Consider the following 15,431-nt stretch of genomic DNA (forward strand, 5'->3'; position numbering starts at 1 on the left):
GAAATTGTGTCTAAATAGTCAATTTCATCAACATTCAAAATGTAGGACTTTGAATATCCAGCTTGCCATGAGATTATATCAAGAATTAAGAATAAATATGTTTTTCTCTATTACAAGAAAATTTGTTGGCTTTCCAGGCATTCTTTTGAAGAACTTCACTGAAATATGCATGGCACATCAACTTTTCTTGAATGAGACCTTACAAAAATAATTTGTTCATTCATAAGCAATGTAAGTGATGCCATGTGAAAAAAACTCAAAAACTTTGGAAGAATTTGGAGTTCTTTGACTCAAACATTTCCTTGTCTGTAAATGTTAGCTATGAGAGTGCAGACTCCATTTCTTAATACTTATTATATTTGAAGCATTCCATTAAGATAAAAATTCAGGATTAATTCAATATCATAGACAACATATAATTTTCCCTGTTAAATATCACTTTACAAAGTATTTTTATTTAAACTGACAACCGTCTTCCCATCAAAATGAACAACTGAACAAAATTAAAATTACTTACACAAGTTTTATATTATTTTAGTAAAAATTTATTAATTTTACAAAAATATCCTAGAAGTAAAAAAGGAAATAATTTTTTAAAATTCTGTTTATATTTGATTCAGAAAAATGAAATTAATTTCTGAAGTAAAACATTACATGGAATCTTATGTTTAAGTGTTTATGCTTTGTTTGCAAAGGAGAACTACAATATTCATCATATTTTGAAAAGAATCTCATAGTCAAAGAATGAGTACTGAATAGCTAATAACTGGGGTAGTTAGGCAGATTACATACTTTTAAATTTCTTAGCATATTGATTCTCATTGTTTACTATATGTAGCATAACATGTTTATAAAATACCAAGCAAGACAGCTTAATTTCATATTAGAGTAATCAAACCACCTAGCATTGCAAAAAGAATGAAATTAATAAGCTTTGTAATGAATTCTGCCTCCCCCATACTTTGGTACTACAGGCTGATTAGGAAAAAAAATAATATATTACATAATCCTTTATTCAATAAGAAGATGAATCATAAGGCTGGACCTTGTTCCCTGAATAGAGTAAAAGGCAGCCTGTATGGTACAGAGTCAGGAAACCTTGATAAGATCTCTTCTTTCTGCTCTTTTTTCAGATCTAATCTGCTAACTCTCCTCTCTTCCTGTTGATGGAATTATATCCTAAAATTAGAAAAAAATGAATGTGTATGTTTTCCTTTAAGACATAACTGGTAGATTTATATTAGCACTGAAATGTAAATTACTGGTAAGCTACCCTTATTGGAAGGTAAACTTTGAGAGTAGAAAATAGCAAAGAATATCAGGTCTCAGAAGAACTAGAATGCTATGGAGAGACTAAAAATTGAGTGGGATGGGAGAAGAGAAAATTCTCAAGATTTTTTCAGTATTTTACTAAACGATGCTCTATTACAGTTGAGTTCGAAGAAGATGAAATGGAATTGGGAAGATAAAGCAAACAGCAAAAAGCAAAAGTAGCATTTTCATTCTTGGCATAAAGGAGAGAGTGATGTTTGTGTTTGTCTGATTACTTTTTATGAATTGAGGAGTTAGGGAAAGTAAAAACTTCACCATTAATAAATAAATCTAATGGTCTTTAGAGTTCAGGGTAGAGATCCAGAGGTCTTTTGGTGGGGGGGGGTGGTGAGGGGCGGTCCAGATTGCAGTTGGGTTGTATGTTTAAGATTGATTCATTGTCACTAAGAACTCCATGCCTGCTCCAAATGCAAGAACTGTTATACAACTACTTACAGCACAAAGTAAAAAGTCAGTGTTGAAGTAGTTCAGCTTTAAAAATTCTGTCTTTTCTGCAACTTGTAATTGCAGAGGAAACTGAAATTACCTTAACTGATCGTAGACCATAAAATGAAATATTTGAGATGCAAGCCCCTGATTATGTACAATTCATTAAAAAAAAATTTTAATGTTTATTTTTGAGAGCATAAGTGAGGAAGAGGCAGAGAGTGAGGGAGACACAGAATCGGAAGCAGCCTCAGGCTCCAAGCTGTCAGCACAGAGCCCAACTCAGGGCTGAAACCCACACACCATGAGATAATGACCTGAGCAGAAGTCGGATGTTCAACTGAGCCACCCAGGAGCTCCTGTATAATTCATTTTAAAGTATCATTGGTTATTGGAAAACAATATGGGATGGGCATAATTGACATTAGCAGAAGGATTTCATAATCTAAGAATCTCCTCTTGAGTCTTCACACTTAAATCTATGAAATGGCTATCTTCTGGTTGGGAAAATTCAGTTTCAGATTCCTGAACACTATTCATCGATATAGATTGTATATAGGTATATAATTTAGGAAATTGATAAAATCAGGAAGCATCTAAGTTTATGCCCCCCAAGAATTATACTCACCAAATAAGCAGGTACTCCCCTTTTTTCCATCATATTTACCTGCAACTAAAGCAGTGAAAGCCCTGATACTGTTCACCTTTCATCATTCTATATTTTATTTTCAGAACCAGTAATCATGATATATTTTTCCTTATTTTTTTATATTTAGCTTTTGCTTAGGTAATAGCCGGGAAAAGACTTGTTAATATCAATCATATTCTCTCTATATCATCTTCTTTATCACTTCCACCATAGTTGAAATACACCACAAGAACATATTGAAAATATTTATAGATAGAGTACTGATTGGAGGAATTTGAAGGACTTTTGTCTTAATAAAGAGAATTCCTCACTACTAGTGGCATTTCAGAAATTTTCTTGGGCCTCAGGTAATAGGTTATAATCTTCCTCATGGCAGCCTTCATATCCCTGTTCCTTAGTGTGTAAATAATGGGGTTTAGAATGGGAGTGAAAATGGTGTAAAATATGGCTAGAAGTTTATCCACAGGGTAAGTGGTAAAGGGCCACACATAGATAAAGATGCAAGGTCCAAAGAACAATATTACCACGGTTATATGGGCAGCCAGTGTTGAAAATGCCTTGGCCATTGCAGCAGAAGACTTAAACCAGACGGTGACAAGAATAATGATGTAAGAGACAACCAAGAGAGAGAAAGTACTTAGTGAAAGAATTCCACTATTGACTACAATTAGTATTTCAACAGTATAAGAGTCCAGGCAGGCAAGTTTGGTCACTCGAGGAAGGTCACAAAAAAAGCTGTCTACAACATTGGGTCCACAAAAAGGCAGGTTTACAGTAAATGATAACTGGCTTAATGTGTGCACCAAGCCCACAGCCCAGGAGACCATTACCAGGAAACTGCACGTCCTTCTGCTCATGATGACTACATAGTGTAGGGGTTTGCATATAGCTACATATCTGTCATAGGCCATGGAGACAAGTAGTACCATCTCTCCTCCAGTAAAAAGATGAATGAAGAAAATCTGGGCTATGCAGCCACTGAAGGAGATGGTCTTGTGTTCACTCAGAAAATCTGCAATCATCTTAGGGGTAGCAAAAGAAGCCTGACAGATGTCCACAAAGGACAGGTTTCCCAGGAGGAAGTACATGGGGGAGTGCAGGCTGTTATCAGAGGTTACTGTCATGATGATGAGAAGGTTTCCCAGCACAATGACCACATATAACACAGAGAAGAAAACAAAAAAGAAAAGTTGGAGATCCTGAGAACTACAGAGTCCCAGCAATACAAATTCAGACACCACTGAAGAATTGACCTTATCCATGGATCCAGGCTGCACACAGGCTTTGGAACAGCCCTAAGGAAGGGGAAATAGGAAAGGATCAGAATTATGAGCCATAGACTTTTAATGCAAAGGATTCTGAGATCCCAGATATAGTGTGCATTTGCTAAATAAAAAATTTTAAAGGGATCACAAAAATATATCTGGAAAGTAGCAAGGAGCTTAGGGCAATGTCTAAATAATGCTAAATAATTTTATTTCATTAGAACCCCTTTAGTTTTGGATAGTCTTAATAATGCTAAACAGTAGTAAAAAAGCTTATCCATGAGCTTACTCGTGATCACAAGACAAGAGGAGTGACTTAAAACCAATTGCATAGGCTTTGTTGATTGGCAAAAATAATTTACATCTGTGGTTCTTGTGGTCATTTTCCATCATTAGTTGTAATCTTTTTAAGTTGTAATCTCTTTAACTCTCCAAGAGATATTCATGGCTTCGTGTTTATTGTGTAATGTAAGGTCACACTGATTGACTTTAGACTATTTTTTCTGAGCTGTAATTCTACATTTCAAAAAAGACAGGAGGTGGTAAAAATGCCTACCTTACAGAAGGCTTTGAAATGTAAAGATAATAGCTTCTGACATTTTGCTATCAAAGTAATTATAATATGGTAAATGTTATTAATATGTTAAATACCCCCAAATTAACAAAATTTTATGTTACTGCTATCGTGGGAATCATACACAATTTAGATAATTCCTACTAAGGAGATACTGTTATATATTATCTGGGTCTCTAGTTAATCCAGTCTATCAGTTGTTCATCTGTGTAATTTCTTAAAATGCATATTATAACTTTACCTTAATTAAAACTCATTTCTACTTGCTTATTTAGAAGCAGTGCCTGAATTTTCTTTATACATTGCCTTTGCTGGTCAAAATTAGGTTTAGGCCAGGAAATTGTTAAGAGATCCTAAAAGTTCTCATCACAAGAAGAATCTTTTTTCTTTTCTTTCTATTGTATGTGAGTAAGATAATGGGTATTAACTAAACCTATTTTGATAATCATTTCAAAATATGTAAATCAAACCATCATGCTGTATACCTTAAATTTATGCAGTGATATATGTCACTTATTTCTCAATACAACGAGAAAAAAATTGGATTTAGACCAATTTATGTTTCCCTGCTTATTATTATCCGTGACCTTATTAATACTTTTTTATAATTAATGAAAGAATAGTTGTTTTAGGATGTTTTGCACAGAGAGAAAAATTATTGAGTTATAAATGTCCCATGCCCCTAAAAATATATTTTGTTTGGAATCAGACTAATCCTAATAATTAGCTTAAATCCACGTCTCTTTCTCAATCTCTCTCTCTCTTTTTTTTTTTTTTTTTTGTAAAGACACAGCCCTGCTATATAAATCTAATTTCATTGAACTGGAAAAAATTTCAAGAAGTTCTATTTTATGAAATCGTATTAGTTCTGACAATTAATTTGACCAGTTTTAGTAAGGAACTTGAGCATGATGTAATCTTAGCCCCACATGAAAGCAAAAAATAGCTTTCACTTCCTGTTTATTTCATACATGAAACCAGTCTAAGTCCCTAGGATATATATCCCAAGTCTTTCATTTTTTCCCACCAGCTTTATTGAGTTATAATTGACAAAAGTTACATATATTTAAGGTATACAATGTGATGTTTTGATATACGTATACATTGTGCGATGATTAACACAAACTAACATGTCTGTTTACCTCACATAGTTACTGTTTTTGTTTTTGTTTTTTTGTTTTGTTTTGTTTGTGAGGACAATTAAGATCTACTCTCAGCAAATTCAAATTATATGATGTGGTATTATTAGCTAAAGTCACCATGCTGTACATTAGATTCATTCTGAATATTCATTCTTATTCATTCTGAATATCTGAAACTTTGTATCCTTTCATCAATATAGCTGCTCCCTTAGATGGATGACTATATCAGCCTAAAGTATACCACTTTGGCATATTGATTATTTTGATTATTGTTATTTGAGAAATAGCCAGTGCAAGAAGAACACTCTGACCTTCCTTTCTTCCCCTGAAAGGAGATAAATTTCCCATGTGAAATCTCCGATACACCAAGAGGGTAGAAGTTATCCTTATCACCAGACATAGGGAGTTTAGGGCTAAGAAGGCTCCTATCAACTAACATTATTACTTCTTCACTAATTTAATACCTCAAGCCCAAAGCCCTTTGTCATGTCAATTCCTCATATATTTATTGTTTCTTTGTCTGAAACGTATAAAAGCTTCCTGCTTTGGTCACTTCTTTGAGTCTTATACTTTTTATGGGTCTCTCATACATAAAAGTTAAATTTGCTTTTCTCCTGTTAAGCTGTCGTACATCAATTTAATTATCAGCCAAAGAACCTAGAAGGGAAAACTAAAAACTTTCCACTCCTACAATGTAATTACATTCCATATGGGAAAACCCACAAGTACAGAATCATTTCCTGTACTCACTAGAATATTCAGAGCAACACATTTGGTCCACATTTCAGATAGACATTTTTGTGGGGTATGGATTTAGAGCAAAAATGTAAGATGATTCATAAAAATTTAATGAATGAATCAGTAATAATTAGTATTTATATATGAGAGCAATAGTTGAGAAGATTCTGAAATATACTGTAAATTATGTTATTTCCTTATCCTGTATGTGACTCTTTGTTTCCCCATTTCTAAAATAAAGTGTTCTTGAGCAAGAACAATCCATAAACAATCCATAAACAATCCATATGGGTTTGTTATGTAAAATGAACTCTACCTAATGAAAATGTTTATGGATGTATTATTTATAAATTAACAAATGAGGTAGATTTTTTTAGTGATGAATAAAAATTTTTAATCTGAAAAGGAATGGAAAAGAAAGCTTGGATTTGTTGAAAACCTGTTGGTAGCATCTGTTGAGTTAGAGGTTTGTGTTTATATCAAGTGATCTGTACACCAGACCTGAGGGAAAGGTTTTATTATTATGGAGCTATAGAGGAGAAAAACAAGGATTTAGTAATCTCCACACAATTTATGCAGACTAATTGTATTTTCCCATATTACATGATAAACACACTTAATCCCATTTTGCAGTAAGAAATCAGAGTAATAGAGATGATAAGTAACTTGTCTAGAGTTATACCTGGAAAGTCAAGAACTAGCACTTGAACCCAGATCTTTGACTTCAGGGCTAACTCTCTCTGACTCTGCATTATACAGTTTTAAATCTGAATGATATGAAACCCATACTGTGTAACCCATAACTGTGTAACTCTGTTACAATTGAAGAGCTCCTCAATAAATGCTCTTGATTCTTATCTTTCCACCTACTATGAAATATTAGTTCTTCACTTAAGCCAAATTTCTCCACCTGGGCACTGTTGACATTTGGGTTTGAATAATTGTTATGAAGATGTCCTGTACACTGTAAGATGTTTAGTAGCATCCTTGGTCTTACCCACTAGATGCCAGTAGCACGTACTTCACTGTTGTGATGATCAAAATGTATCTAGACATTGCCAAATATCAGGGAGGGCAAGAGTCACCTTGAGTTCAGAATCACTGAGTTAAGCCATTTTTAGCTTGCCCTTGTGGTCTCTCCCACTGTCATTTTATCTTTACATCTACTGACAAAGGGTTCAGTGTGAACCATCAGAGAAATAAGCCCCCTCCCCAAAAACAAGGAAAAAAATTTCCTAATTCTTCTACCTTCTTTTGTTGCTTTTCTACCTATTCAGACCTTACTACACTCAATTATGCCTTTTGCTACCACAATAAGGAAAATTTTATCAAATATTTTTAAAGACCTGGTTATGATAACTAATTTTGTTATACTCTTAAGTGAGACAACCCCTGGAATTCCTCTTGGAATTTTTTACTATTTTAATAAATAGTCTTAATTTATTATTTAACTATTTAATTTATATTTTTATTCCTTCATCCACGCACTGCCCCTTACAAATAGATTTCCACTGAGGACCTGGCCTAGATTTCCAGATTTGTTCCTTCCCCTTCTATACATCTTATTCGCTTTTTCTCTTACCTTATGTTCATATCTATCTCTCTTCATTTTGTTCCCTCTCCTCCTTGAGCATTCCATCCGCCTCTGTGTGATGACCTTTAATTTTGCAGCACCATTTCTCACTACACACCAGTAATCCACACATATTCCTGACAGTTTGTTGGTTGTGGACATTACACAGCCATCTCAGACCACAGCTCAAAATTTTTCTCCTCAGTTCAGCTCTTTTTCCCTTTAAACCTTTCTTCACTATGAAACTGCCACTGTTCTTCCAAGTTATAAACTTACTTTTTCCTGGACCTCCCTCTCCCACTTGTAACATCTCATCACTCCTTGAAGTGAAAAAAGATAGTAAAATTTAAAGTCCTTAGCATGACAGACAACCATATATTATGGTGTGTATGTATATATATATATATATATATATATATATATATATATATATATCACTTGCTAGTCTCTAGCCAAAACCAGACTATTCAACATTTGTCAAGCTGATAAACCTTGATATTCATTTTCTTTTTTAAAAATGTTTATTTCTGAGAGAGAGAGAGAGAGAGAGAGAGAGCGAGCAGGGGAGGTGCAAAGAGAGAGAGGGAGACACAGAATCCGAAGTAGGCTCCAGGCTCTGAGCTGTCAGCATAGAGCCCAACATAGGGCTCCTGGACCACAAGATCACGACCTGAGCCGAAGCCAAACACTCAACCGACTAAGCCACCCAGGTGCCCCTATATTCATTTTCTGATGTCCTTCACAGATAATCTATTCTAGTGCAAATGCCACCTCCTCTAAAAGCCTTCCTAGAGGCTTAAAAGTTGAAATTTCTCTCTTAATGTTGCTATAGCACTTTGCTTATGTGTAGATTATGTACTCTCTCAAAGAGCTTTTGTGTAGATATTCTTTCTCTGCCATGTTCGGTGATTCTTGTATTCTTATGCTTTTTATGTACCATTCACAGGACTTGTTATATAAATGTGCATGGAATGTTTTCCATGTATGTGTCTTAGTGTTAACTGAACTATATTTCACTTCACATCGGTCATTTATTCAACTTTTCTGCCTTATAATCTGTGCCAAAAAGACCTTCCCAGTGAATGACTTTCAACTCTGCAAACCATAAACCACCTATATAAACTTCATTTCTACATGGAACAAGAATATTCCATCTCATTAGCAATACAAACTCACACTTAAATCATTAACACCTTAATGACTGGGGCAACTGGATGGCTCAGTTAGTTAAGCATTCAACTTCAGTTTAGGTCATTATCTCATGGTTTGTGAGTTTGAGCCCTACACGGGGTTCTGCACTGACAGTGCAGAGCCTGCCTGGGATTCTCTCTCGCTCCCTCTCTCTCTGCCCCTCCCCCACTCACTCTCTCTCAAAATGAATACACTTAAAAAAACAGTGCCAATAATCAAACCAGCAATTACAAAGGGGATAAAATAAGTCTTTTGAGTCATAGCATAGAATATTATTTGTTGTATTAAAAGTAAACCATATTTTGTTTACCAACTGTTTAAAAAGTGACAGAAATAAGATACTTAGAAGAAATTTCCACTGTAATTCTATAAAGTTAAATAAATGCTGTCTGATTTACTCTAAGCACACAGTAAGTAAAATAAATCATTAATGCTATATAAAAGCCTGATATATATAAATACCTGAGTTTGGTATTTAACACCCACTATTTTTAAAAATAGCTTTATTCCATAAGCACATGTCCACCAAGAAATATATAGCCTTGATTTGCATTTTATTTAGTTTCTTTAGGTGATAGGTAAGAGTGTAATAATGGATTTTTTTAAGTACAGAGTTTGTCATAATCTCCCAAGGTACTTTACCCTTCTACATAATTGCTAACAAATTTTCCTAATCATGCTAAGACAACATGAACATCCTCCTCTTGATTCACTTTCTTTGACTTCTAATACACTTTTCTCCCATTTATAGATCTTCTCTAAAGCACAGTGTAATAATTGAATTTGTAACTAGACATAATCTATTTCTAATATATATCTTTTTCAGGTATAACCTACCTGATATAATGCATATCAGAGATGTAACTTGAATTTTTCAATTTTTCTGTTGTGGGATTAATCTCTTTCTAGTAGCAATATTTATAGATGTCTTTTTTGTCAAATTGGAGTAGTCCCATGGTTTTATCTAATTGACTAATTGAAGCTTTGGAGAATTAGTATTAGATAGCCAAGTTCCATCTTCCAATGGGAATTATTATTAATACCTTTCACTACATATGCCCAATGGAAAAAAGTGAGTAACATCCCATATTATTGACAATGACAATGATGACCATAGGAGCAAAAGACAGGGTCATTCAACTCTTGGACAGTATGTAGAGTAAATATCTTCTGTGAATTCTACACAATTCAACCAGATACTCTAGGGAAGATGTGTGGAAAAGTACATTTCTTGCCTAAATGGAAATGCTTTGGCTTTAATGGAAGGGTATGCTGTGTCCTTGCTTCTAGAGCACGTGGTGGATATGGAGGAAAGGATAAGTAATTAGAACTTACAAGACATGGATTCTTGTTCTCAGTTCTGTCAAAAACTAAGAATAAGTATGTGGACAAATGATTTAACTTTGTGAGTCTCTGTTTATCCTTACTTGTATAAGATGATTTTAAATATTTCAAGTACACTGAAAATAAAGACAACTATTAATATCTTTGTTTAAAATGTTCATCTTTGTGACATTTTAATGTTTACCATATTTCCTTTATTTTTATTAGGACTAAAACATTGTGAAAGGTATTAGAATATGCCACCCCAATCCTCAATATATATATTATAAATATAACAACATAACTATATATATATAACTATATATAACTATATAGATACATATATACATACACATACATACACACACACACACCACCCCAAAATATACCACTTTGGCATCTAAATCATTTTGAGCTGAAGGTAACTGAGAAGCAGATACAAGAAAAGCTCACTACTCCCCTGGCTGTTTGCCTAAAAGTAGGACATAAATTTGTAAAGGTGTCCCCCCATCTGCTCTCTACCAGGAAGGATAGAAGTTAATTACCACAGACAACTCTAGATCCTTTTCAGCCCAGAGAGGGCACCAAAGGAATCTATATAACAAACTCACTAAAAGGCTGATGACTTTTATGTTTTATTTGTTTCTCCATATATTTGCCTTCCCACAGTTGGCTGCATGGAAATTCAGGCACCTTTTCTTTTGTCTTGTCATTTCTCTAAAATTCATAGTTCTTTTAAAATGCTATATAAGACCAAGTTCTAACCAACTCTTTGTGTTACTCATTTCTGAGTGCTCTCATGTAGATGCATTGCACATGTTAATAAACTTCTGTGTGTTTTTCTCTTGTTTATCTGTCTTTTGTTTAATGTACAGGGCCTTAGCCAATAAGCCTAGGATGGGTAGAGGGAAAAATGGTTTTTTTCCCCTCCTACACTTGTTAGTTGGAGCATCTTATATAGCAGCACAAATTAATTTTCCACAGTTAACCTGAGTTTGGTATTTAACATCCCCATGACTAATTTTTATAGTTTTACTCACAGGAACATATCCACAAAGAAATAGATAGCCTGGATTTGCATGTGTATTTAAATCTTTTGCAACTAGCTATTTTCCACTAAATAATTTATTTGAGACAGTTATCAATAGTCATACACATAGTTTTAGGTCATTTAATTTATTTTTTTAACGTTTATTTTTGAGAGAGAGAGAAAGCAAGAGCAGGGGAGGGGTAAACAGAGAGGGAGACACAGAATCCGAAGCAGGCCCTAGGCTTTCATCTGTGAGCTCCGATGTGGAGCTTGAACCCATGAGCCATGAGATTATGACCTGAGCCAAAGTCGGATGCTTAACAGATTGAGCCACCCAGGCGCCCCTGTTTTAGTTCATTTTAATGCTGTAGTTTTCTCATTGTATGAATACACTACTAATCTGTCAAGTTTTTGTGAATAGACACCCAGCTTGTTTCAGTGCTTACTATTATAAACAATATTAAAATGAACATTTTTGTGAGTAAATATGTGCTAGAGGTTCTCCAGAATGTATTCTTAGTAGAATAATTGCTAAATCATAAAGGGCACGTATCTTCAACAGTACTAGATGTTTCCAGTTAACCTACAAAATGGCTTAACGCATTTGAACTTAGTTTTATTTATCAATTTATTGCTTCTCAGCTCTGAATTCACCCTTCATTATATGCTCTGTAATAAACAGACTGCCTTTAAATACTTCTCCTTTACAGTGAGCATGATGTTAACCTTTCTCGGAGTAGGAACCCAGAGGCACATTGCAAGATGAAGAGACTCTGCTACCAGTTCAGGCATGGTCTAGGGTCAGTGGTGTGGATCTGTGGAAACACACTGGAGGCTGTCCCAGCCAGGGACCCAGAATGCAATACTTTTGTGACCTTGTGGCCCCGTTCTGGTGATAACCTTTTCACAGCATTCTCCACACAAAAACCAAGTCTCCCACTCTGAAAGGTTTTTACCCATGCCAGAACCTAGAGTTCTTGTGCACACACACCCCACCAGTTGCTGACTACCTGTTTCATTGTGCTGTGTTACAGCACAATGAGTAGCCTAACACTTGCCCAGCCATGAAGACTAGCTCTTACCTGGCCAAACCAGTGAACTTCTGTACTAAGCTGTGAGAGGAACCACACTTTCCCCAATGAGTTTGTGCCCTTTCAAGATTGTCCTTCTTTGGGCACACATAAAATATATTGACACATATATTGATTTTTGAGCACATGGGTGACTCGATTGGTTGAGTGTCCAACTTCAGCTCAGGTCATCAGCTCAGGTCATGATCCTTGGGGTTCATCAGAGCCCCACATTGGGCTCTTTTCTTTCAGCTCAGAACCCACTTCAGATCCTCCGTCTCCCTCTCTGTCCCTCCCCTGTTCTCTCTCTCTCAAAAATAATAAACATTTAAAAAGTAAAATAAGTATATATTGACATTTACCAACTAAGCATATGTTCACAGGTATATTATTGTGGTTATTATTGGCTTTTCCTTGATTCTTACTTCTAACTTGTTTCACAAATTTATTATGCATTTAGTTTTCTTCTGTGAAATGCCTGTTTTTAACAGTTGTAAAAACTATTAATGGTCTTTCTCATTCACAGAACCCAGGTGGACTTGGTTCAATCAGAAGTATGCCCATTCACAGGAAATGAACTAGATAACATGTCTAAGGTAATTGTGCTATGTCTTTCTCCCACATGTTCCTTAGATCTAGCTGATCATGTTTCAGTTCTGTAGAGTTAGCAAATTTTGCTGCCTGTTATTTTTATGGTGATTGTGATATTTTCCACTTTTTCTTATAATTCTTCCCTTTATGCATTTAGAAGCTATGTCATTAGGTTTATAAAAAGCTGGTAAATTAAGACTCACTTCTCTCTCTCTCTCTCTCTCTCTCTCTCTCTCTCCGCTACTTGTATTTATGTTCACTATCTTATACTTTGTTTTTGCTATGTTCCTTTCCTTTTTCATTCATGCCTTCTATCAAACAGATTGAGTTTGTTTCACATTTGTTTCCTTTACTAGTTTGAAAATCATATATTTTATTTTTACTTTAGTGGCTGCCCTCACAATTTTAACATGCACACATAATATAATAAGTCAAAATTAATCGATATCATTATCCTTTTCCCTTGAGGTAGGAAGAATTATTTTCTGTCTCATTGAGAGCAGAATGATATGTTTAGTCTATTTTCTCTCTCTTGTTCAAAATGAAAAATTTCTATTGCACATTTCACTTCACTGATTTAATCCTTTGTGTCTCCCATTCTGCTCTAAGACCATCCATTGAGTTTCGGGTGTTTGTTTTTATTTTTTTTTTAATTTATATTTGGTAATCATTAATAATCGATTACATTTGATTTACATTCACATTTTTATTTACATTTGATTCTTTTTTGTATCTTCTAATTGCGAAGACTTTCTATTCTGTTCTTTGCTGAAAGGTCCAATTTTTTATCATTTATTTTAAATGTATTCATAATTGGTCATTGAAGCATTTTTAGGATGGCTTCTATAAAATCTGTCAGATAATTCAAACACCTCTATCACCTTGATGTTGACATATACTGATTTTCTTTTTTTGTCCCAGTTGAGATTTTTCTACTTTGTATGATTGATTTTGAATTGAAATCTCAACATTATGTGCAGTATATTTAAGACTCTGAACCTTGTTTAGACTTTATGTTTTAGTTGGCTTATTTTTACACTTTTCTGACAGGCAAAGACGGAAGGAACACCACTTTGTTACTGCCAGGTGGGAATAGAAATTCAGTTTCCCAACTCTGCTTCAGTAGGCACCAAAGGGGAGGTGAGGACACTTTTTGTTACTACTGGGAGGTAAGAAGAGTTCTGACGCCTCACTAGGCCTCCATTGATTTCCCTGGCTGGGAGGGATAGGATTACTTTGTCACTGCTACTTACTTATACCATAGGAGGAGGTGCTGAGTCCAGTCTGACAAAGATGAAAGAAAGTTCAGGCTCCATCTTTGGTCTTTTCTGACACCACCTCTGTGTGTGGGAGTGCTGGGGTAGCTTGTTACATCTTGGCCAGCAGTAGGAACCTAGGCTACTCATTTGGCTTTTGCTGGTATAGGTGAGGTGGGACCAAAGATTTTTTTAGAGTGTTTTGCTGAAGTAGAGAAGTTGTATAAAGTTTTCTGTCTTGCTAGGCTGACCCTTTCCTGGTTGTTTGGCTAGAATGAACAGGCTTTCGTTGGGGCTTTTTTTGGGCTGTTTTCATTAGCGTTCCTGAGTTGTTGGAGTCTTCTGTCATGTCATGTAATTTCTTGGGTCCATATCCAGTCTACCTTCTTCTCTCCAAATTTCAGAGTGTTATAATGTTTGTTTTATATATAAATCAATTTATATCAACAAGTGATTATGATTGTATTTAGGAGGAAGAATATGGAAATTATGTCTACTCCTCTTCCCCAGAACAGAAGTCACCTGCTTTTCTTTTATGATAGTAACAATTTTTTCTTTTATATTGGCTTTGTATGTTTAGACATTTTGAACATATTTGTTTCATAACATATATCCTATCGATTTATTACTGATTTGAGAAGAGAGCAGGAAGTTAGTCTGCTGTTTGTTCCCCTGACTTGCTGTTCATTGTGGATAGACTCCTCGTGTGTTTTTGAATTTGACTCTAAACTCAGGTTCAGCCAAAATTCATGTATTTCAATCTTTGGGCCAGTTTTTAGGATGCAACCACTCAGAAAAGTTTTGGTCTTTGTGTTTTCAAATGACCCCCAGAATTCAATGACCCATTGGGTTCCCAATAGCTAATGTTGATTTTTCAGGTTAAAGCTCTTCTGACTGTGCAGACTATAAATTCAAACTCAAAACATAATGGAATACTACGTGGCAATGAGAAAAAATGAAATATGGCCTTTTGTAGCAACGTGGATGGAACCGGAGAGTGTAATGCTAAGTGAAATAAGCCATACAGAGAAAGACAGATACCATATGGTTTCACTCTTATGTGGATCCTGAGAAACTTAACAGGAACCCATGGGGGAGGGGAAGAAAAAAAAAAAAAGAGGTTAGAGTGGGAGAGAGCCAAAGCATAAGAGACTGTTAAAAACTGAGAACAAACTGAGGGTTGATGGGGGGTGGGAGGGAGGGGAGGGTGGGTGATGGGTACTGAGGAGGGCACCTTTTGGGATGAGCACTGGGTGTTGTATGGAAACCAA

General features: G+C 35.1%; 1 protein-coding gene across 1 annotated transcript; it reads right to left on the bottom strand.

Moving 5' to 3' along the window:
* Positions 1 to 2,697: 2,697 nt before the first annotated feature.
* Positions 2,698 to 3,669, bottom strand: LOC115517180 (olfactory receptor 4K5). The gene has a single exon (XM_030320299.1). It carries the CDS (start codon positions 3,667 to 3,669, stop codon positions 2,698 to 2,700), a length of 972 nt encoding a protein of 323 aa, XP_030176159.1.
* Positions 3,670 to 15,431: the final 11,762 nt, after the last annotated feature.

The sequence above is a fragment of the Lynx canadensis genome, chromosome B3 (genome assembly GCF_007474595.2).
Source record: "Lynx canadensis isolate LIC74 chromosome B3, mLynCan4.pri.v2, whole genome shotgun sequence".
In the NCBI taxonomy this organism is placed as follows: Eukaryota; Metazoa; Chordata; class Mammalia; order Carnivora; family Felidae; genus Lynx; species Lynx canadensis.

Bases quoted from the DNA above. Each gene is read 5' to 3' on its own strand.
- LOC115517180 (XM_030320299.1), bottom strand. From the start codon at position 3,669: ATGGATAAGGTCAATTCTTCAGTGGTGTCTGAATTTGTATTGCTGGGA.